Consider the following 22,092-nt stretch of genomic DNA (forward strand, 5'->3'; position numbering starts at 1 on the left):
TCTTCATATCGTCTGCAAATTTACTGACCCACCCTTCGACTCCCTCTTCCAAGTCATTAATAAAAATTACAAACAGCAGAGGACCCAGAACTGATCCCTGTGGAACTCCACTTGTAACTGGGCTCCAGGCTGAATATTTACCATCTACCACCACTCTCTGACTTCAACCGGTTAGCCAGTTCTCTATCTAACTGGCCAAATTTCCCACTATCCCTTACCTCCTGACTTTCCCCATAAGCCTATCATGGGGAACCTTATCAAATGCCTTACTAAAATCCATGTACACCACATCCACTGCTCTGCCCTCATCCACATGCTTGGTCACCTCCTCAAAGAATTTAATAAGACTTGTAAGGCAAGACCTACCCCTCGCAAATCCGTGCTGGCTGTCCCTAATCAAGCAGTGTCTTTCCAGATACTCATAAATCCTATCCCTCAGTACCCTTTCCATTACTTTGTCTACCACTGAAGTAAGACTAAGTGGCCTGTAATTCCCGGGATTATCCCTATTCCCTTTTTTGAACAGGGGCACAACATTCGCCACTCTCCAGTCCCCTGGCACCACCCCCATTGACAGTGAAGACGAAAAGATCATTGCCAACGGCTGTGCAATTTCCTCTCTTGCTTCCCACATAACCCTAGGATATATCCCGTCAGGCCTGAGGGACTTGTCTATCCTCAAGTTTTTCAAAATGCCCAACACATCTTCCTTCCTAACAAGTATCTCTTCTAGCTTACCAGTCCGTTTCATACTCTCCTCTTCAACAATACGGTCCCTCTCATTTGTAAATACTGAAGAAAAGTACTCATTCAAGACCTCTCCTATCTCTTCCGACTCAATACACAGTCTCCCACTACTGTCCTTGATCGGACCTACCCTCGTTCTCGTCATTCTCATGTTTCTCACATATGCATAAAAGGCCTTGGGGTTATCCTTGATCCTACCCGCCAAAGATTTTTCATGCCCTCTCTTAGCTCTCCTAATCCCTTTCTTCAGCTCCCTCCTGGCTATCCTGTATCCCTCCAACGCCCTGTCTGAACCTTGTTTCCTCAACCTTATGTAAGCCGCCTCCTTCCTCTTTACTAGACATTCAACCTCCCTCGTCAACCAAGGTTCCCTCACATGACCATCTCTTTCCTGCCTGACAGGTACATACATATCAAGGACACGTCGTATCTGTTCCTTGAAAAAGTTCCACATTTCAACGACATCCTTCCACGACAGCCTATGTTCCCAACTTATGCTCCTCAGATCCTGTCTTGCAGCATTGTATTTACCCTTCCCCCAATTGTAAAATCTACCCTGTTGTGCGCACCTATCTCTCTCCATAACCTAGGTGAAAGTCACAGAATTGTGGTCACCATCACCAAAATGCTCACCCACTAACAAGCCCATCACTTGTCCCGGTTCGTTACCAAGTACCAAATCCAATATGGCCTCCCCTCTGGTCGGACAATCTACATACTGAGTTAGAAAACACTGCACAAACACCGCCCCGTCCAATCTACTTGATCTAAAGAGCTTCCAATCAATATTTGGGAAGTTGAAGTCGCCCATGACTACTACCCTGTGGCTTCTGCACCTTTCCAAAATCTGTTTCCCAATCTGTTTCTCCACATCTCTGCTGCTATTGGGGGGCCTATAGTAAACACCCAACAAGGTGACTGTACCTTTCCTATTTCTGACTTCAGCCCATACTACCTCCAAAGGCAGATCCCCCTCGAACTGCCTTTCTGCAGCCGTTATACCATTTCTAATTAGCAACACCACCCTCCCTCCTTTTTTTACCACCCTCCCTAATCTGTAACCAGGAACCTCCAACAACCATTCCTGTCCCTCTTCTCTCCATGTTTCCGTGATGGCCACAACATCGTCGTCCCAAGTACCGATCCACGCCTTAAGTTCACCCACCTTATTTCTGATACTTCTTGCGTTGAAGTATACACACTTGAGCCCATCTCTGTGTCCGCAAGTATTCCCTGTCAGTGCTATCTTCTCCACAGCCTCCCTACTTTCTTGGACATCCTGAAAAACAGCTAACCTACTTGGTAGGTTACAAGTCCGGATTCCATTCTCCTGCCAAATTAGTTTAAACCCCCCCCCCCCCCCCCCCCCCCCCCCCCCCCCCCCCCCCCCGAGGAGTGCTAGCAAACCTACCCCCCAGGATATTGGTGCCCTTCTGGTTCAGGTGCAACCTGTCCTGTTTGTACAGGTCCCACCTTCCCCAGAATGCAGTCTAACTGTTCAAATACCTCAAGCCCTCCCTCCTACACCATCCTGCAGCCACGTGTTCAACTGCACTCTCTCCCTATTCCTTGCCTCACTGTCACGTGGCACCGGCAACAACCCAGAGATGACGACTCTGTCCGTCCTAGCTTTTAGCTTCCAGCCTAACTCCCTGAGCTCCTGAATGACCTCCCCACCCCTCTTCCTACCTATGTCGTTGGTGCCAATGTGCACCACGGCTTCTGGCTGCACACCCTCCCCCTTAAGGATTCTGAAGATACGGTCCGAGACGTCTCGGACCCTGGCACCCGGGAGGCAACAAACCATCCGAGAGTCTCACCCATGTCCACAGAACCGCCTGTCTGTCCCTCTAACTATAGACTCTCCTATAACTAGCGCTCTCCTCCTCTCCCCCTTTCCCTTCTGAGCCTCAGAGTCCGACCTCGTGCCAGAGACCCGGTCACTGCAGCTTACCCTGCTAGGCCGTCCCCTTCAACAGTATCCAAAGCGGTATACTTATTGTTGAGGGGAACGACCACAGGGGGTCCCTGCACTGCCTGCTTCCTCCCCTTCCCACCTCTAACTGTTACCCAGCTACCTCTGTTCTCGGGCGTAACTATGACCCTGTAGCTTCTATCTATCACCCTCTCAGCCTCTCGAATAATTCTCAGTTCATCCAACTCCAGCTCCAGTTCCCTAACGCGGTCTGTGAGGAGCTGGAGCTGGCTGCACTTCCTGCAGGTGAAGTCGGCAGGACCATCGGTGGTCACCCCTACCTCAAACATCCTACAGGAGGAACGTTCCACTGCCTGCGCTGCCATAACTCTACACTTAGTCTTCGAAACAAGTACACTAAGTAGCTTACCTGTTCAGCCGACTGAGTCCGTTTTTTTTAGGTTAGAGGAGGAGGGAGGGTGGGAGACACTACAATGTTGGTGTCGAGGTAAGTTCTTAAATAGCAATCACTTACCTTCCCGACCAGCTCTGCGCTCCGACTTCACTTCCACCCAGCTCCCGCCACGCTCTGCTGCAAAGATGGACACATTCAGACTAACAACCTCTTCCTTGAAGCTTGCCGGAAAAATCGACGTCGTACCAAAGTTTGTCATCCTGCACTCATCAGGATAAATTGTTATGGACTAGGCCAGACCACTCAAAACATTGTTAAGCAGGCAGCCCAGACCATAAATTTGCAATTTGTTTTGGTACGTTTACAGTGAAAATTACCCAGAGTAAGCTAGCGAGGTTGACTACTAGGTTTTAAAACAGACAAAAATTTATTCACAACGTTACACAATGAAACGCGTAGTACAGAATAAAGAACCCCTACAGAATCAGTCTATCCAAACTAAACTGAATTATGCTGTTCCGAATAGACACAACAGTCCCACTAAGCAAACCCTCTGAAAACACAATTTAAGAAAAAAGGAACAGGTGTTTACAGGTTGAAGTTAGAAGGGCAGAAAGAGAGAGAGTCTGTTCACACAGCCCACTGCTGAACTCCCAACCAGTTCTGGGCTGAACTGCTCAGTTAGAGCTGACCACTCCCCTTTCATTATACAGGTCACTTCGAAAACATGACCACTTTGGCCTGAAGTCTCATCTGTTTACATATAAACAAAAGGCCTTTCAAAATGCTTTTCATCTCTGTACTAAATTAGTCTTATTGGAGCTGGACCATTTACAACCCCTCTGCAAAAAAACCAAGGACACTGTGTCCTTGATAAAGGGACCAGCTTTGTGACATCTCCTTCCTTTGAAAAAAAAACCGTCAACATTGAAAGATGGCTTCATTTTTAAAACCCTTCAAACCCAGTGAGTCAGTGAGTACTCTAAAGACACACATATAACCTACTAACTGTACACATACAAACATACACAACCACATAACGAATTCAGGCCGTGGCACACCTGCCACCGAGCACCTCTGTATCTCATTCATGCCTCGATAACACAGCGGCAATCATATTTTCGCGACCTGCCACATCCACAATTGTCAAAGTGAAAGGCTCAACCTAAACAGACTGGCAATTTTTGTCCTGAAATTTTTCCACAAATGTCAATGGGTTATGATCAGTGTATACGATTGTCTCTGATGCATTGCTGGAAATATAAACACTGTAATGTTGTAATGCCAATACCAAGCTTAAAGTCTCTTTCCCCACTGTTAAATATTTCTGTTGAAGAACATTCAACTTTCTGGGAAAATGCACAGTGAGTCTTTCTATTCCCTCGTCATCCTCCTGCAGGATTACCGCACCGACACCCACACCGCTGGCCTCGATAGCCCCCTTGAAAGGCTTTGTATAATCCGGGGTGGCTAATACTGGGGCAGTGGTTAACAGTTTTTAGGCTGTCAAATGCATTTTGACTGTGCACTGAACCTTCTTGTCTTTTTTTAACAACTCGGTGAGTGGAGCAGCCACTGCTAAAGTTCAGCACAAACCTTCAGTAAAATCCATTCACTCCCAGGAACCGTGGGACGGCTTTTCTTGTTGACGGTGTGGGAAGTTCCCCAATTACTTTAGTTTCTGCATTCTGTCGGGCCATTTGTCCATGTCCAATACCATGGCCCAGGAAGGTGACTTGGGCTTTGGCAAATTCACCTTTAGCCAGGTTTCCCACCAAGCCTGGCTTCCGAAGTCAATCAAACAAGTCCGATAATTGCTGTAAATGTTCCTTCCACAAGTGACTACAAATCACCAGGTCATCAATATACACCACACAGTTGGGTAATCCGGCAATGATCTTATTAGTCAGTCTCTGAAATGTGCCTGGAGCGTTTTTCTTACCAAATGGCATGACTTTAAACTGATATAGTCCCAATTTGGCATTATGGAAGCTGAAACTGCCTTTGCTCCCTCTGACAGAGGGACTTGTCAGTGGCTTCTGAGCAAGTCCAACTTAACAATGTAAGATACATGACCCACTTTTTCAACACAGTCCTCCTAACGTGGAATTGGATATGCATCAGTCTTTGTAACGGTGTTGACTTTGCGACAGTCCACACATAACCGTTGGGTACCATCTGGCTTTGGCACCGTGACTGTGGGTGAGCTCCAGTCACTGTAACTCACTTCGATTATGCCGTCACGGAGCATGCGCTCTGTCTCCTTCTGAACCTGTGCCAACTTTAGAGGGTTATGACTATAAGGATGTTGCTTAATTGGAACAGCATCTCCTATCTCTACATCATGCACAATTAGGTTATTACTTCCCAGTATATTTCAGCATATCTCCCCATGTGATAGCAATAACTCTTTCGGGTCATTTTGATTTCCTTGTGGAAGGTAACTCAATAATTTATCCCAATTTTTGACAACTTTCTCATTGTCCAATTTGATTTGAGGAATGTCCAATTCAGAATCCTCTGAACTTGGTTCCTCCTGTGCTGTAATCATTACCACCTTCCCCTCTTGAGCATATTCACCATGACACTGTCTGAGAGATTCCTTCCCGTCTGCAGTCCTTATCAAGTAGCTCACCTCACTCCATTTCCTCTCGATTTGATAAGGTCCACTCAACCTTGTTTTTCAGGCTCACCTGTTACTGGAAGTAATCCCAACACCTTCTCCCCAATTGCAAAATTGTGAATTTGTGATTTCTTATCCACTTCCTGTTTCTTGTACGCTGTGATACTTTTAAATGCTGTCTAGCTAAATCTCCAGGTCTACTTAATCATTCTCTAAAATTTGATAATATGCCAAATGGTGGTCTCTGAATTCTGACTTATTAATTTCTCCTTAATCAATTTTAATGGCCCTCTTACATCATGCCCAAAAATTAATTCAAATGGACTGAATTTGGTCGATTCATTTGGTGTGTCTCTGATCGCAAAAAGTACAAATGGAACTCCCTTATCCCAATCATCTGGATAATCCTGACCATAAACCCTCAACATGCTCTTTCATGTTTGATGCCATCTCTGTAGTGCTCCCTGCGTTTCAGGATAGTATGAAGTAAACTTGAATTGCTTTATTCCCAGGTTATCCATAATCACCTCAAATAGTTTGGATGTGAAGTTTGATCGTTGATTTGACTGGAACTCTCTTGGTAGTCCGTATCTAGTCAAAACTTTAGGTGATTCTTCTACAGCCCTTATAGTGTGATGTTGCGTTAACGGGATTGCCTCTGGAAATCTAGTCGGCACATCCATTATTGTTAATAAATACTTATTCCCACTTCTTGTTTGAGGTAGGGGACCTACGCAGTCAATCAAGACTCTTGTGAAAAGTTCCTCAAATGCTGGAATAGGTATTAAAGGTGCAGGTTTTATTACTGCCTGGGGTTTTCCCATTAGCTGACATGTATGACACGTCTGACAAAATTCACCAACATCCTTGTGTAGTCCAGGCCAGTAAAAATGTTTTTGTATCTTAGCCTGTGTTTTCCTCACCCCTAAATGACCTCCACGTGAAAATTCATGTGCGGCTCGCAGCACATCCTTTCTGTACCTGACTGGCAAAACAATTTGATGATTCTGTCCATTTCTCGTCTGCTTGAATGTGTGATGGTCTCCATTTTCTCATTAAGGCATCAATTGTTAAGTAATAACACACAGGGATGCATTCACTATCCTCTGTAAATGCCTTTTGATACAACTGTTTTAAGGTCTTATCTTTCTGGTGTAACTCAATCAGCTTAGCAGGGTGAAAGATACTTGCCTGTTTATCTACTTGCTCCTGCCCTGCCCCACTTAATCTGATCAAAAAACTCTCAGATAAAGCTATGCCAGCTTCCTTATCTGTGCCGTTTGATCCCTCCTGCTTCAGCCTGTGCCTCTGTGATCACACAATCTGGGAAAGTTCCTGAATAGGCACCTTCATTTCTTCAGTTGTCTGCGTCTCCACTGGCTTTTCAACTAGAGTAGGCAGCACACCTACCGGTGAACCAGCTACATCATTTGTGAGGACAAATTGTATTCCTGCAGCTGAGAGTGTGTCCAGTGCTCCTACCACAAATTCTCCACTCTCCTCCGGACTCTCTAACCTCACTTTACATAATTGAGCGTTCTTTTCCCAAAATGAATTCCTGTTCCCAGGACCTTTTCTGGAAATAGTCCCTCAGGAGTACACATCTCATCATCCTTCAGCATCACAGACTGAGAGGATCCTGTGTCCTTACATATTGTAACCTGTTTACCTGCTACTCCTGGCCTATGTGAATAAACTTTACCCTTGCATGTATAGTTTGTATGCAGATCTGGCACTTCCTCCTTAACCAACCTCTGATCATCTTGTACACTCTGAGGCAGTTGTCTAACTTCCCTGGTGCTTTTTGTTACTAATCCAACAAAACTCCCAGACTTGTCCAGTTTTCCTACGTCTGGCTTTCTCCTAGCCCACCAACGCTGTGATTCTGTGTGGCCCACTTTATTACAACGAAAACACTAGAGCTTTTAACTTCTTTGACCCCCTCAAGGGTTTCTATTTTACCCTGTGGTAAGTTCTCCTTATGACCTTCACTGAGATTCACCTTTCCCTTTCCATGTGAGGGTTTCTCTTTGCCCCATTTCTATCCCTCAGGGACTGAAATTGATGCTGGAAGCCAAACCGTGTTTTATGGACCAGCTCCTAACCATCAGCCCCTTCAGCTGCTAGCCTGGCTGTTTTAACTCTCTGCTCTTCCACACGAGTTTGAACTATTTCTCGCTCAGATTACCTTCAGCCTTTATCTCCAGCCTTTTAAGCTGACTTTAGAACATAGAACATAGAACAATACAGCACAGAACAGGCCCTTCGGCCCACGATGTTGTGCCGAACATCTATCCTAGATTAAGCACCCATCCATGTACCTATCCAATTGCTGCTTAAAGGTCGCCAATGAGTCTGACTTTGCTTTTTAAGTGTCAGTTTCTGAAGTTCAAATACTCTCTCTTTCTCTATTCTGCTCCCCTCTCCTTTTCCCTCTCTTCTGCTTTTAATAATAAGTCGGACTGTTTCATTCCTGCTGCCCTTTCCTTATCTCTCGCCTCTAACTCCAGCTGCTTCATTTACAATTGAAGTTTTGCCATCTCTGTAGATTCTGATGGTTCTCCAGCAAGTTTAAATGCTGAGCTACTGCTGTAAGGATCTCTCCTTTCCTCACAGAAGCAGGCAGGTCCAATCCCAGGTTGTCTGCTAATTCCTGCAGCTAGGTCTTAATCACCTTTTGCAAAACTTCCAAAGTCACCGCATCCACTTCCAGAAAACTTTTGGCGACTGAAAGAGCCGTTACTATTCCAACCAAACCAACACCCGAAATAAAGACACTAGCACCTACCACTTGCTGTTTAAAATCCTGCAAAGAGTCCCCAATCTGTTCTGGACTATGCCTGACCACTCAAAATATTCTTAGCAGGCAGCCCAGACCATAACTTTGCAATGTGTTTCAATAGGTGTACTGTGAAAATTACCCAGAGTAAGTTAGCGAGGTTGACTACCAGGTTTTAAAGCAGACAAAAATTTATTCACAAAATTGCACAATAAAACATGAACATATTAAAGAACCCCTACAGACCTCAGTCTACCCAAACTAGACAGAATTATGCTGTTTTGAATACACACAACAGTCCCACTAAGCAAACCCCCTTAAAACACAGTTTAAAAAAAAGGAACAGGTGTTTACAGGTTGAAGTTAGAAGGGCAGAAAGAGAGAGAGTCTGTTCACACAGTCCACTGCTGAACTCCCAACCAGTCCTGCGCTGAACTGCTCAGTTAGAGCTGACCACTCCCCTTTCATTATACAGGTCACTTCTAAAACATGACCCCTTTGGCCTGAAGTCTCATCTGTTTACATATAAACAGAAGGCCTCTCAAAATCCTTTTCAGCTCTGTACCAAACCAGTGTAATCAGAGCCTGACCTGTTTACAACCCCTCTGGAAAAAATCAAGGACACATTATCCTAGAGAAAAGGATCAGCTTTTAGAATAAAGGGATCAGCTTTGTGACAAAATGCACAAATGTGGAATTTTAATCAGCCGTAAAAATTTAGACTGCCACAATTCTGTTGGCTCAAAATTTAACATCCATGCATTTGTCTTAAAGAGGGCAACATGACCAACTGAGGCAAGGTGTGTCTGTCTTCTCAGCAGCAATTATCCAGAGTATCTGTGATTATAGATTAGAGTGGTGCTGGAAAAGCACAGCAGGTCAGGCAGCAACTTTTCCAGCACCCCTCTAATCTAGATTCTGATCTCCAGTGTCTGCAGTCCTCACTTTTGCCTGTCTGTGATTGTAGATGCAGGGTTTTGTTTCCAGAGTAGAGGAAAAGGAGAACTGGGTGGATAGGAGTGTGCAGAGGTTTGCAATGCTGGGGACCAGAAATCTAAATCAGTGGAGAGATTTCTGAAAGTATAGAAAAGCAGTGAGGTTTTACATACTCCAAGGTTGCCTTGTTCTGTTGTCCATGTACTATCCACGTGTAATCAAATCAGTACTGACCTCCCTTGGTAACCTAATTGTCATCTTGGTCACTAATACCACCTCTATCCTCATCCCAAGCATTGGAACTTCTCAAATTCCTACCTGTTAGATCTATTTCAGTAATGACCTGACATACTTTCAAGCATTTAGTCAAAGTCTATTTCATTTTCTGCCTGTTGAAGCATTTTAACATGTTTTTAATATAAAAGCAGTGACTCAGACTGATTGGTATCCTTGCTTTTTATTATGCAGACCACTGGGAATCGCCTAAAAGGACTGCAGACAGCCCTGAAGAATCCCATCGAAAATGCCAGTCTGTTAATGAGTGAAATCAGCAAGCGGGCACGAAGGTTACTGACTCCACACTGCTTCCAGTGACCAGTTCAAGCTCATCAAAGACAAACCGTTTCTTTAATTTTCCCATACCTTATCCTCTCCTATGAGCACGTTCTGAAGCAGTGACCCTCCATACCCTCAGTATGGATCCTCTGACAATGCAAAACTTCCTCAGTACAGACCCTCTGAGAATACAGCTCTCCTTCAGTCCTGACCCTCCGAGAATACTGACCCTCTGAGAATCTGGCACTAACCCTGCAACAGTGCAGCACTCGATATGTATGCTGACTCTCCAATAGTACAACAGTATCTGAGTACTGATCCTTAGACAGTGCATCCTACCTTAATGCTGACCCTCCGACAGTGCAACACTCCCTCAGCACTGACCCTCCAACTTAGCGCTCCGTCAGCACTGACCCCCCTAATGGTGCAGGGCTCCCTCAGCACTGACCCTCTGACAGTGCCCACTCCCTCAGCACTGACCCTCTGACAGTGCGGCACTCCCTCAGCACTGACCCTCTGACAGTGCGGCACTCCCTCAGCACTGACCCTCTGACATTGCACCTTTCATTCAGGATTGCACTGGGAGTATCTGTCTGTATATGTGTTCATGTCCTGTAGTGCTGCCTGAAGTCTCAACTTTCTGACAGGAAAGGAAGTGTTTGCCATTGTGGCATAGCTTGATCTTCTAAAGATTGCATTCACTGATAAATGTAATAATTCGGGTTCTAATTAAACTCAGTGATGGGTCCAATGTCATCTTTTTCTGAAGCAAAGTGCTTAGGTCAGAATGAGATTCTCTGATAGCTGGATTGTAACTGTCCTCATCTCGTAGCTGGGAGTCACGGAGGGATCTATATGTTGGGCCCCTAGAGCCTTGAAAGAGTCTGTTCAAACTCCATTCTGTGGTAGGTTTGCTGATCGTAGCTCGTTAGTGATCGGGAACTGCACAACACACTGTTGAGGAGAAAGTGAGGTCTGCAGATGCTGGAGATCAGAGCTGAAAATGTGTTGCTGGAAAAGTGCACAAGGGCACTGTTGAATCAAGAGCATACGTTATATCTCTGCACTTGGGAACCTGCAGAAGTCCCTAGTTTCTTCTCCATGATAGTATAAATTGTTCCCTTTGAAATCTGGCATTCTGTCTGTGTCCTGATGACTATAAGGTGCATGCGTGGACAATATGTCTCTCTTTGCACTGGACCCAAAAGCCCCATAAAAACAAGTGATAAACTCTGAGGATTAAGGAACAAAATCAAAATCAGTCAAGATACCCATTTGGGATTGCTATCCAGTGCTCCTATCGACCTCCTTTCGCTTTAATACCCTGTCATGATTAAAGAGCTGATAATATAATTTGCAGATCTGATGTACGGTGTGGTGGTTGAATGGTCTCTGACATGGATAAGTGCTCCTGTAAAGGGAAGCAAGTAAATTAATCTGCACTGCCTGTCCAGTACTCGGGCGTTAGGACTGTGGGGTGAAGTGTGAGCATGAGGCTCTTTCCCTCCTGATTGTGTCTCTTTGTTTCCCTCCTTGTTGCAGGAAGGTTGGGCTTAGTACAGGCATGAGCCTGAGTAACAGTGTACATCCAGAACTGAAGCAAAGCGGAGAACTGGTGAGTACACTACTCTCAGTAGCACTATTTATACACATACTGCCTGAAAGCAGTTCATTTGACACACAGGAACAGCAGAAGGCTATTGAATCTGTTGCGCCTACTCTACCGCTCATAGTACAGGAAAGTGGTATTGAGATACTACCTTCACATCTGTTGGTGTTATTATTCTTAAGAAGCATATCAATTTCTGCATTGAACATGCTCAATGCTCGAGTTTACATAGCTTCTGGAGTAGAGAATTACAAAAATTCACCCTTCTCTAAGTGAAGAAATTTCCCCTAACCCGTATCCTGAATGGCCTGCCCTTAGTTTGAGACCATGGCTCCTGGGTCGAGACTCACCTGCCATAGGCTTCATCCAACCAACTCCCACCCGCTAAGAATTTTGTAGGTTTCAACTAAACTCTACAGAAAAACAGGCCCAGTTCTGTTAATTTCCTTTCATAAAATCTTGCAAGGAGTTCATCCAGTGAACCTCCATTACACGTTCCTCATTCCTGAAGAAGGGCTTATGCCCGAAACGTCGAATCTCCTGTTCCTTGGATGCTGCCTGACCTGTGCTTTTCCAGCAACACACTTTCAGCTCTGATACTCCAGCATCTGCAGTCCTCACTTTCTCCTCGAAGATTTTAACCTACTGCGAATCCTCTTGCAAGGATGCCTTCCTTGAAGAAGCTCTCTTCCTCCCTCTACAAGGATTTCAGTGAGTCCCTCTCTCACTGCACAACCCAGGTCATCTCCTCTGCACAGAAGCTCTTCAGACACGTTCTCAAACAGACTCGTTACCACAGCCACATCTCCTTCCTCAGCACCACTTTCCTCATTCCTGAAGAAGGGCTCATGCCCGAAACGTTGACTCTCCTGTTCCTTGGATGCTGCCTGACCTGCTGCGCTTTTCCAGCAACACATTTTTAAGCTCTAATCTCCAGCATCTGCAGTCCTCACTTTCTCCTTTAACCTCCATTACACCCCCTTTAAGGCAGCTATATCCTTCCTTACATAAGGAGACTGAAACTGAGTAACTCCGTTATTCACTGGATAAATCTACAGGTTTCTGGTCTCAGGGATTGAACCATGTGTGAGAGAGAACCAGAACAGACCATTATCAGGAATGGAAGAAAGAATAGCACCGTTCACACCTCACCTGGCCCAAGAATGACTCCCAGCCATTATAGTTGTTTTGCAAGGGTTGTCGTTCCTATAACATAGGAAACATGCCCCCCTCAGCAATGTGAGAAGCATCAGATCATCTGTTTTTAGTGATCAGATACAGATTGGTCCCAGGACATCAGGGAGGATTCCATTATTCATTAAGGTAGTGGTCATTAACATTAATCCAAGAGGAACGGTGCAGCCTCAGTTTAATGTCCTATCCAATTCCTGGTACCCCTGTCAGTGTAGCACTCCCTCAGTGCTCTGCTCGGACATCAGTCTAGATTTTTGGCTCAAGTCACAAAATGGGATTTCAGGCCACAAGATAATGACTACAGAGAAGAGCTTTCCTCCTCTAATGTACAGCGATTTTAAATTCCGAATTACACTTGCTTATGAACTGATGGTTCTTTAAAACTTAAAAATGTGATTTTTCTTTTTGTAGTGGAGAGTTAGTTTGCATTCTGAAATAGCAGAATGAGTAGCAGGTTCTTATTTTAAAAAGTCATAGTCTCCTCTGTTGAAACAAACTTGTCAGTAAACCAAATCAGTTTCCGGATGAAAACTTTGCTGAACTTCCCCTTCGCTTACCAAACACCCCCTCCCCCCTATGTTGATGGTAATATAGGGTAGAATGTATTGCTCTTAATTTCTGTTACTATATAATATTCAGTTTCTTCTAACCCACCTTATACTAATTCACTTTTTGTGAGTCACCTTCAGTGTACGTTCAGTGTCACCAGTTAAAATATTTAATGTGGTTACTAGGGTTGGGGAAGGGGCAGTCCTATTCAATCCCCTTCACTCATTTGACTTTTCAAATATTATAAAAGCTGGGTATTTTAATCTGACTCAAACCACATCATCTTCAAGTCAGATTGGTAGCAAGCTTCCTCATAGCACTCTCAAACAGTGAGGTTTGAATATTAAGATTATACAGGATTATTAAGGGGTGGCACAGTGGTTCAGTGGTTAGCACTGCTGCCTCACAGCTCCAGGGACCGACTCCCACCTCAGGTGACTGTCTGTGTGGAGTCTGCACATTCTCCCCGTGTCTGCGTGGGTTTCCTCCCACAGCCCAAAGATGTGCGGGTCAGGTGAATTGGCCATGCTAAATTGCCCATAGTGTTAGGTGCATTAGTCAGGAGTAAATATAGGGTAAGGGAATGGGTCTGGGAGGGTTACTCTCCAGAGGGTCAGTCTGGACTTGTAGGGCCGAAGGGCCTGTTTCCATACTGTAAGGAATCTAACCTAATCTCATCTTGAATCTTCCCTCCCCAGTTCTCCAATCCACTCCTACAGTATAGAACACAAAACAGTCCAGCACAGGAAGAGGCCTTTCAGCCCATCATGTCAGTGCAGACCACATACCGTTCTAAACTGATTCCCTCTATTCTCTGCCTCTTCATGTGTTTGACTAAATGCCCCTTAAACATTGCTCTTGTATCTGCTGTTACCACCTCCCCTGGCAGCATATTCCAGGCACCTACTGCCCTCCGTTTTTAACAAAAAACCTTGCCTAGCACATCTCGTTTAAACTTTCCCCTCTCACTTTAAATCCATGCTCCCTGGTACTTGACATTTTCACCCTGGGAAAAAGAGTGACTAATCCACCCTATCCATGCCTCCCATTATTTCATATACACCTATCGGGTTGCCTGGCAGCCTCCAACACTCTAGCGAAAACAATCCCAGTTTGTCCAACTTCTGCTTGTAGCCAATACACTCTGATCGAGGCAGCATCCAGTAAGTCTCATTTGCACTTTCTTCCAAAGTCTCCACATCCTTTCTATAGTGTGGTGACCAGATGCACAGAGCTGCAAGCACTGGTGAGAAAGTAGTTTTGTTCCAACTTCAAATTGGTCCCCCTTAATCTTCCACCTTCCAAGGGAATACAAGCCTACTCTGCAATTTAGTGTCATTATTTAATCCTTTCAGTACTGGATCATTCTGGTTAATTTGCTCTGCTCCCTCTACAATGACCTTATCACCTTCCTGACGATGCAGGGCCCAGCATTTGAACCCAACAGGGTCTCTGCAGAGCTCCATATCAATAGGAATATCACTGTTTGTAGTCAGCCCCCTTGTGATAAAAGACCAATAGGTCAAAACGATACTTTTTGATCAAAATTACAGTGTGCCAGAGTCCTGCTATCTGAGGAGGAATTATTTCAAAAGTGGGCTTCTATACTCCCAGAAAGATAGAAGACCACGGAATGATTTGATTAAGGATTTTGTAAGGAACTGATAGGGTCAAGAAACATTTCCCATTGGCTGGAGTTAAGGAAATGGGACAAAACCTTAAAGTCAGGGGTCAGTTTAAAAATATTTAGCCCTGTAATAGTTAGCAAGTCTGTGGACCTCCACCCCACAAAGAAAGCTCAATTAATAACTTTAAATTGGAGATGGATAGATTATTGCTAGACAAAGGAGTTGAAGAATATAGAATTAATACGTGTGGATGGAGTTGGTATAGATTTTGGCAAAGGTCTCATTAAATAAGTAGTATCATCTTGAGTTGAGTGGCCCCCTCCACTTCCTGTGTGGTGTTCATTTACTGGCCTAATATTACAAAGTGTGCCTTCTGAATGACCATGGTTTTGTTTGTTAACAGGCAGTGAAAGCTATTGAAAAATTTGGTGGCGGTACAGAAGATCTGCTGTTGAAATATGGCAAGAGAGTTGTAGGTGAGAACAGTTGTTAAACGTGAGGTTTGAAGTTGCATGGATATTGTGATTAAAAAGAGAGGCTGATATTGTATTCTTCCATAAGATTTCCATTTTATCTTCGCTGATGGCTAGCACTCATCAGTACTGACCTTCCAACAATGCCGCCACTCCCTCTGCACTGATCCTCCAACAGTCTGCTGATCCTTTGTGCTACCCTGGTACTGTCAGCTTGGATTATCTGCTAATGTCTTTAATGAGGCTTGAACACCAACCTCAGACTCAACAGGAAGAATGCCAGTGATTAAGCTAGGTTGACACAGCCTCTCTGCAGAGCGTTATTGGTGTACCTTGAGCAGTTTCTAACACTGTTGTTTTGTGTGATTTTACAGATGAACAGTTCCTGCTGAACAGGGTTGCAGATAGTGCCATTGACTTGTATGCCATGGTAGTGGTTCTCTCCCGGTAAGTACTTTGCAGTGAAGATGCAGTTGATTCACATGTTCATGCTTTCCTTTCTGCAAGCGCTGTGCATGACATGAAATACAGTCACCGTTTGCAACTATTGCTGAGTTCTGGGATGGTGAGAAGTAAATTCGGTGTGAATCCTATTTTTGAAATTTGCTTCAAAAAGCCTCATGATGAGTATCTCTTCATTCAGACAGGCTTCTAAGGCAATGTGGGCTTTCAAATTCATCTCCATAATTTGAGTAGGTTACAGTAATGTTACATTTTTAATGTATTAAATGATCCAAGGCACCTCAAAAGTGTATTATGAAATAGAACAAGTCATCGTGAGGATATTGGATCAACTGACATAAAATTTGATCAGAGTTGGGTTTTAAGGAGCACCTCAAAAGGTTGACAGTGAGGTGCAGAGGCAGAAAGGTGTAAGGAGCTGCTAGAAATTTCAGAGCTTGGAGGCAATTGCAGTATAGCACCCAGTGGTGGAGCAATGAAGGCAGCCAGGAAAGATCTAAAGAGCGAGCTGAAAAGAGGAAGGAGGGGACGTGAGAAGTTGCTGCCGGACAGGGTCAGAGAAAGCCCTGGAGCTTTCTACAGCTGTATAAGGGATAAAAGAATGACTAGAGTAAGATTAGGGCCAATCAAGGACAGGAGTCGGAAGTTGTGTGTGGAGTCAGAGGAGATGGGGAAGTGCTAAGTGAATATTTTTTGTTAGTATTCACACTGGAAAGAGAAATGTTGTTGAGGAGAATATTGAGAAACCGGCTACGAGACAACATGGGATTGAGGGTCACAAGGAGGAGGTGTTAGAAATTCTGGGAAGTGTGTGAAAATAGATAAATCCCCTGGGCTGGATGGGATTTATTCTAGGATTCTCTGGGAAGCCAGAGAGGAGATTACCGAGCCTTTGGCTTTGATCCTTATGTCATCATTGTCTACAGGAATAGTCCCAGAAGACTGGAGGATAGCAAATGTGGTTCCCTTGTTCAAGAAAGGCAGCAGATACAACTCTGGTAATTATAGAACAGTGAGCCTTACTTTGGTTGTGGGTAAAGTGTTGGAAAAGGTTATAAGAGAGAGGATTTACAATCCTCTTGAAAGGAATAAGTTGATTAGGGATAGTCAGCATGGTTTTGTGAAGGGCCTCACAAACTTTTATTGAGTTCTTTGAGAAGGTGACCAAACAGGTAGATGAGGGTATGTCAGTTGATGTGGTGTATATGGATTTAGTAAGGTGTTTGATAAGGTTCCCCATGGTAGCTGTTCTACAAAATACAAAGACATGGGGTTGATTTAGCAGTTCAGATCAGATATTGGCCAGCTGAAACAAGACAGAGGGTGGTGGTTGATGAGAAATATTCATCCTACAGTTCAGATACTAGTGGTGTACCGCAAGGATCTGTTTTGAGTCCACTGCTGTTCATCATTTTTATAAATGACCCGGATGAGGGTGTAGAAGGGGGGGTTAGTAAATTTGCGGATGACACTAAGGTCGGTACAGTTGTGGATTGTCCCGAAGGATGTTGTAGGCTACAGAGGGACATAGGTACGCTGCAGAGCTGGGCTGAGAGATGGCAAATGGAGATTAATGCAGAAAAGTGTGAGATAATTCACTTTGGAAGGAGTAACAGGAATGCAGAGTATTGGGCGAATGGTAAGATTCTTGGTAGTGTGGATGAGCAGAGAAATCTTGGTGTCCATGTACATAGATCCCTCAAAGTTGCTATCCAGGTTGATGGGGTTGTTAAAAGCTAACACACAGCGTATGCTTCTTATTAGTAGAGGGATTGAGTTTTGGAAGCATAAGGTCATGCTGCAGCTGTACAAAATTCTGATGCAGCCGCACTTGGAGTATTGCGTACAGTTCTGGTCACCACATTATTGGAAGGATGTGGAAGCTTTGGAAAGGGTTCAGAGGAGACTTACTAGCATGTTGCCTGGTATGGAGGGGAAGTCTTACAACAAAAAGTTGAGGGACTTGAGGCTGTTTTTGTTAGAGAGAAGGGTAAGAGGTGACTTAATTGAGACATATAAGATAATCAGAGGGTTAGATTGGGCGGACAGTGAGAGACTTTTTCCTCAGATAATATGGCTAGGACAAAGGGACATAGCTTCAAATGGAGGGGTGGTAGATATAAGACAGATGTCAGAGAGAGTTTCTTTACCCTGTGAGTAGTAGGGGCATGGAACACGCTGCCTGCAACAGTAGTAGACTAACCAACTTTACGGCATTTAAATGCTCATTGGATAGGCATATGGACGAGAATGGAATAGTGCAGGATAGATGGACTTCGGATCGGTTTCACAGGATGGTACAACGTCGAGGACTGAAGGGCCTGTACTGCGCTGTGACGTTCTATGTCTAATTAAGATCAGGAAGCTCGAGACCAGTGAGATAAGCACACAGGATCCCAGAGAATTATTAGTCTGGAGAAGGGAACAGAGAACAGGTCAAGCAAAGCCATGGAGGATTTTGGAAACAATGTTAAGAGTGGCGAAGAAGCAGCACAGTAGAACAGGACTTGGTGCGAGTCATGACATGGGCAGCTAACATTTGGATGATGTAAGTGTACAGAGAGTCAACCATAAGACATAGGAGCAGAACACCTTTCAGCCCATTGAGTTTGCTCTGACATTCAATGAGATCGTGGTTGATCTGATAACTCTCATCTCCGCTTTCCTGCTTTTTTATCCCATCACCCTCAATCTCCTTTCTGAGCAGAAATCTAAAGACTCAGCGACGGAGATCCATCTCTTTCACATTTTGTCGCATCCCTTTTTGGAAATGTTGGACATGTCTTCAGTGTACTTAATGACTCACCCTCAACATCCCTCTGTGACAAAGAATTCCATTGATTCACTATGCTCTGATAAAGAAATTCCACCTCATCTCTGTTTTGCATGTGTGACTCCTTAATCCAAGATTATATATCTTGGGGTGTAGGTTTGCTCGCTGAGCTGTAGGTTTGATATCCGGACGTTCCACTACCTGGCTAGGTAACATCAGTGGCTGCCTCCTGCTTTCTATTTATATCTTTCTCCTGGATGGGGTTCCTGGGGTTTGTGGTGATGTCATTTCCTGTTTGTTCTGAGGGGTTGATAGATAGTATCTAGATCTGTGTGTGTGTTTATGGCATTGTGGTTGGAGTGCCAGGCCTCTAGGAATTCTCTGGCATGTCTTTGCTTAGCCTGTCCCAGTCGAAATGGTGGTTTTTTTTCAACGAGCCACCACACACTGCAGCATAGGCGGACTTCGGAAAACAGAGGAGAACCACCTGTACAACGTATTCAAGAAGAACGGATACCCAAAAAATACAGTGCGCAGATTCCTCAAGAACAAACCACGACAAGCAGACCTAACACAGCCAGAAACCCTAACCACCTTACCATATATCAAAGAAAGTTTCAGAAATGACAGCCAGACTACTGAGACCCCTCGGAATCCTAGTAGCACCCAAACCCACCAACACACTCAAACAAAAACTAACAAACTTAAAAGACCCAGTACAACCCATCGACAAAACCAACATCATCTACAAAATTCCATGCAAGGACTGCCACAAACACTACGTAGGACAAACAGGAAGAAAGTTAGCCACCAGGATACACGAACACCAGCTAGCCACAAAAAGACACGACTCTCTCTCCCTCGTAGCTCGACACAAGGATGAAAAAAAACCCACCATTTCGACTGGGACAACTATCCTGGGACAGGCTAAGCAAAGACATGCCAGAGAATTCCTAGAGGCCTGGCACTCCAACCACAACGCCATAAACACACACACACAGATCTAGATACTATCTAGCAACCCCTCAGAACAAACAGGAAATGACATCACCACAAACCCCAGGAACTCCATCCAGGAGAAAGATATAAATAGAAAGCAGGAGAGAACAGCTTCGCTTCACTTGGAGGTCACCACTGATGATGTTACCTAGCCAGGTAATGAAACGTCTGGATATCAAACCTACAGCTCAGCGAGCAAACCTACACCCTAAACCTCAACCTGAGCTACAAACCTTCACAATCCTTGCATTATATATTTTGGTCCTAGACTCTTCCACAACAGGAAATAACCTCTCCACATCTACACTGTTAAGTACTTTAAAAATCTTGTATGTTTCAATAAGGTCACCTCTCATTTTTCTAAACTCTGAGTATAGGCCAAACCTACTCAACCTCGCCTCAAAATATTCCCTCCATACGCAGAATCAGCCTAACGAGCCTTCTCTGGATACGTCCGTACAGTTATGTAATTCCTTAGATAAGGGAATTAAACTGGTTTCAGTTGAGGTTTGACTCATGCCTTGTATAGTTATAGGGAGACCTCCCTTATTTTTATATTCAATTCCTTTTAAACTAAAGGCTAGTGTTCCATTTGGCGTCCCTACTATTTTCTGAACTTGGATATTATATTTTTTTTTAATGTCCATGGGCTCCCAAATCCCTCTATGCTGTAGATTTCTGCAGTCTTTCTCCATTTCTATAATATTGAGCTCCTGAATTCTTCCTGCCAAAGTGCATAATTTCGCATTTTCCCATATTACATGCCCTGTGCCAAGTTTTTGTCAACCACCTTAACCTGACTATATCCCTCTGCAGACACTTGGTGTCATTCTCATCACTTGCTTCCTACCTATTTTTGTGACTTTTGCAAACTTGTCGACAGTTCATTAATATTCCTCCTCCAGGTAATTAATATAAATCATACATAATAGAATATGAAAGAGCAAAAAAGGGTCTGTTGCAATAGGTTTTGCCTAGAGGTAATAAAGGCAAGAATATAGAGTGCAGATGACAGGAATTAAGACAACATGAATTGCTCAATGCTATTTGCTGTATCAGAGCAGGCCAGCAGTGAATAATTGTTCCAGGTGAAACAGTAAACCAAAGTCCTATTTCTTACCTCCTGTTGATGGAAAGGAATGGCAGGACAGCTCATCCCAGTGGCTTCTATCATTCCACCAATATTGTTTTACTTTTCGGAGACCTTGCTTTACACGTATGGACTGCCTTTGTTTTTATTCACTTGTGGGACGTGGGTGTGGTTAGTTGGGCCAACATTTCTTGCCCTTTCCTAGGTGTCTCTGAGAAGATGGTAGTGAGCAGCTGCCTTGAAACCCTGTGTAGTCCATGTGCTGTAGGTTTCCTGGTGTTACAATGGTTCCTGTATTGCAAAACTCTTTCATTGTTCAGAAAGTGCTTTGGGATGTTTTGAAGTGGTGAAAGGGGCTGTAGAAATGGAAGTCTTTCTGTCTTCAGCTTCTAAACTCACTGTCTTAGGTTCTGCGCCAGCTGTCAGATAAAACCTGATTGCCATGTGAAGACACCTCATTGGAAATGGACCCTTTTTATCTCCTATCCAAACACCATCTCTGAGCCAGACTGTCCGCAGCACTTCCTCCCACACTTAACCAGTTTACCCTGTGGTTGACAACTTGCTGAGTGGAAATTTATTTTTTTAAAAGATAATATAGCTTTGAGCTACTTTTAAAAAAAACATTCTTTTTATTTCAGTGCTTTTTCTGCTTGAACTTTCCGTCAGTGGAATCTGAGGATTTTGTTATATTTTATATAGTAACCTTCAACATGTGAACCCACAATAATGTCCAAGACTGAGGGAAAATGTGCAGAATGGTTCCAGGATGAAGAACTTTAGTTCATGTGGAGAGACTGAAAAGCTGGATTGTTCTCCTCCATAGAGCAGAGAAAGTCAATGAAAGGTTTAATTGAGTTATTTGGATTACTGAGAGATTTTGATAGCAGTAAGGGGAAGCTATTTCCACAGTCAATGAATGTTGAGTGGATTGGACTGAAAAGATCAAGTGAAGTAGGGGCAGAGCTACATACATCAGAAGAGTAGGGCAAAGATTAGCTTAATTAAGAGAATTGCCCACAGAACCTTCTGGTTAATGGGAAGGTTCAGTTAGGCAGGCTACCTGGTAAGTGGAGCTGTTAGTTACTACATTAGATAAACTGAGGTTCTACATTTGAACATACACATTGGGAGGAGGAGAGGGCCATTTGGCCCTTTGAGACTGCTCAATAAGATCAAGTATAATCTGGTTGTAGCCTCATCTCTTCATTCCTGTCTAACCCTGATAACCTTTAACTCTTTTGTTTAATCAAGAATCTATCTACCTTTTTCTTAACGATAACTAGAAAATAAAACAAATAGCTCTTCTATAAGTAAATTGTTAAAGTCCACGATGGGATTAAGA

At 44.0% G+C, this 22,092-nt stretch overlaps 1 protein-coding gene across 1 annotated transcript in view; it reads left to right on the plus strand.

The window, feature by feature from the left end:
• Nucleotides 1-22,092, plus strand: part of LOC132835154 (very long-chain specific acyl-CoA dehydrogenase, mitochondrial-like) — a 93,081-nt gene that overhangs the window by 65,406 nt on the left and 5,583 nt on the right. Inside the window, exons 15-18 of the mRNA XM_060854488.1 lie at nt 9,884-9,981; nt 11,513-11,585; nt 15,354-15,426; nt 15,798-15,870. Of these exons, the coding sequence (XP_060710471.1) occupies nt 9,884-9,981; nt 11,513-11,585; nt 15,354-15,426; nt 15,798-15,870 (317 nt within the window). The remainder of the gene's footprint in view (nt 1-9,883; nt 9,982-11,512; nt 11,586-15,353; nt 15,427-15,797; nt 15,871-22,092) is intronic.

The sequence above is a fragment of the Hemiscyllium ocellatum genome, chromosome 44 (genome assembly GCF_020745735.1).
Source record: "Hemiscyllium ocellatum isolate sHemOce1 chromosome 44, sHemOce1.pat.X.cur, whole genome shotgun sequence".
NCBI lineage: Eukaryota > Metazoa > Chordata > Chondrichthyes > Orectolobiformes > Hemiscylliidae > Hemiscyllium > Hemiscyllium ocellatum.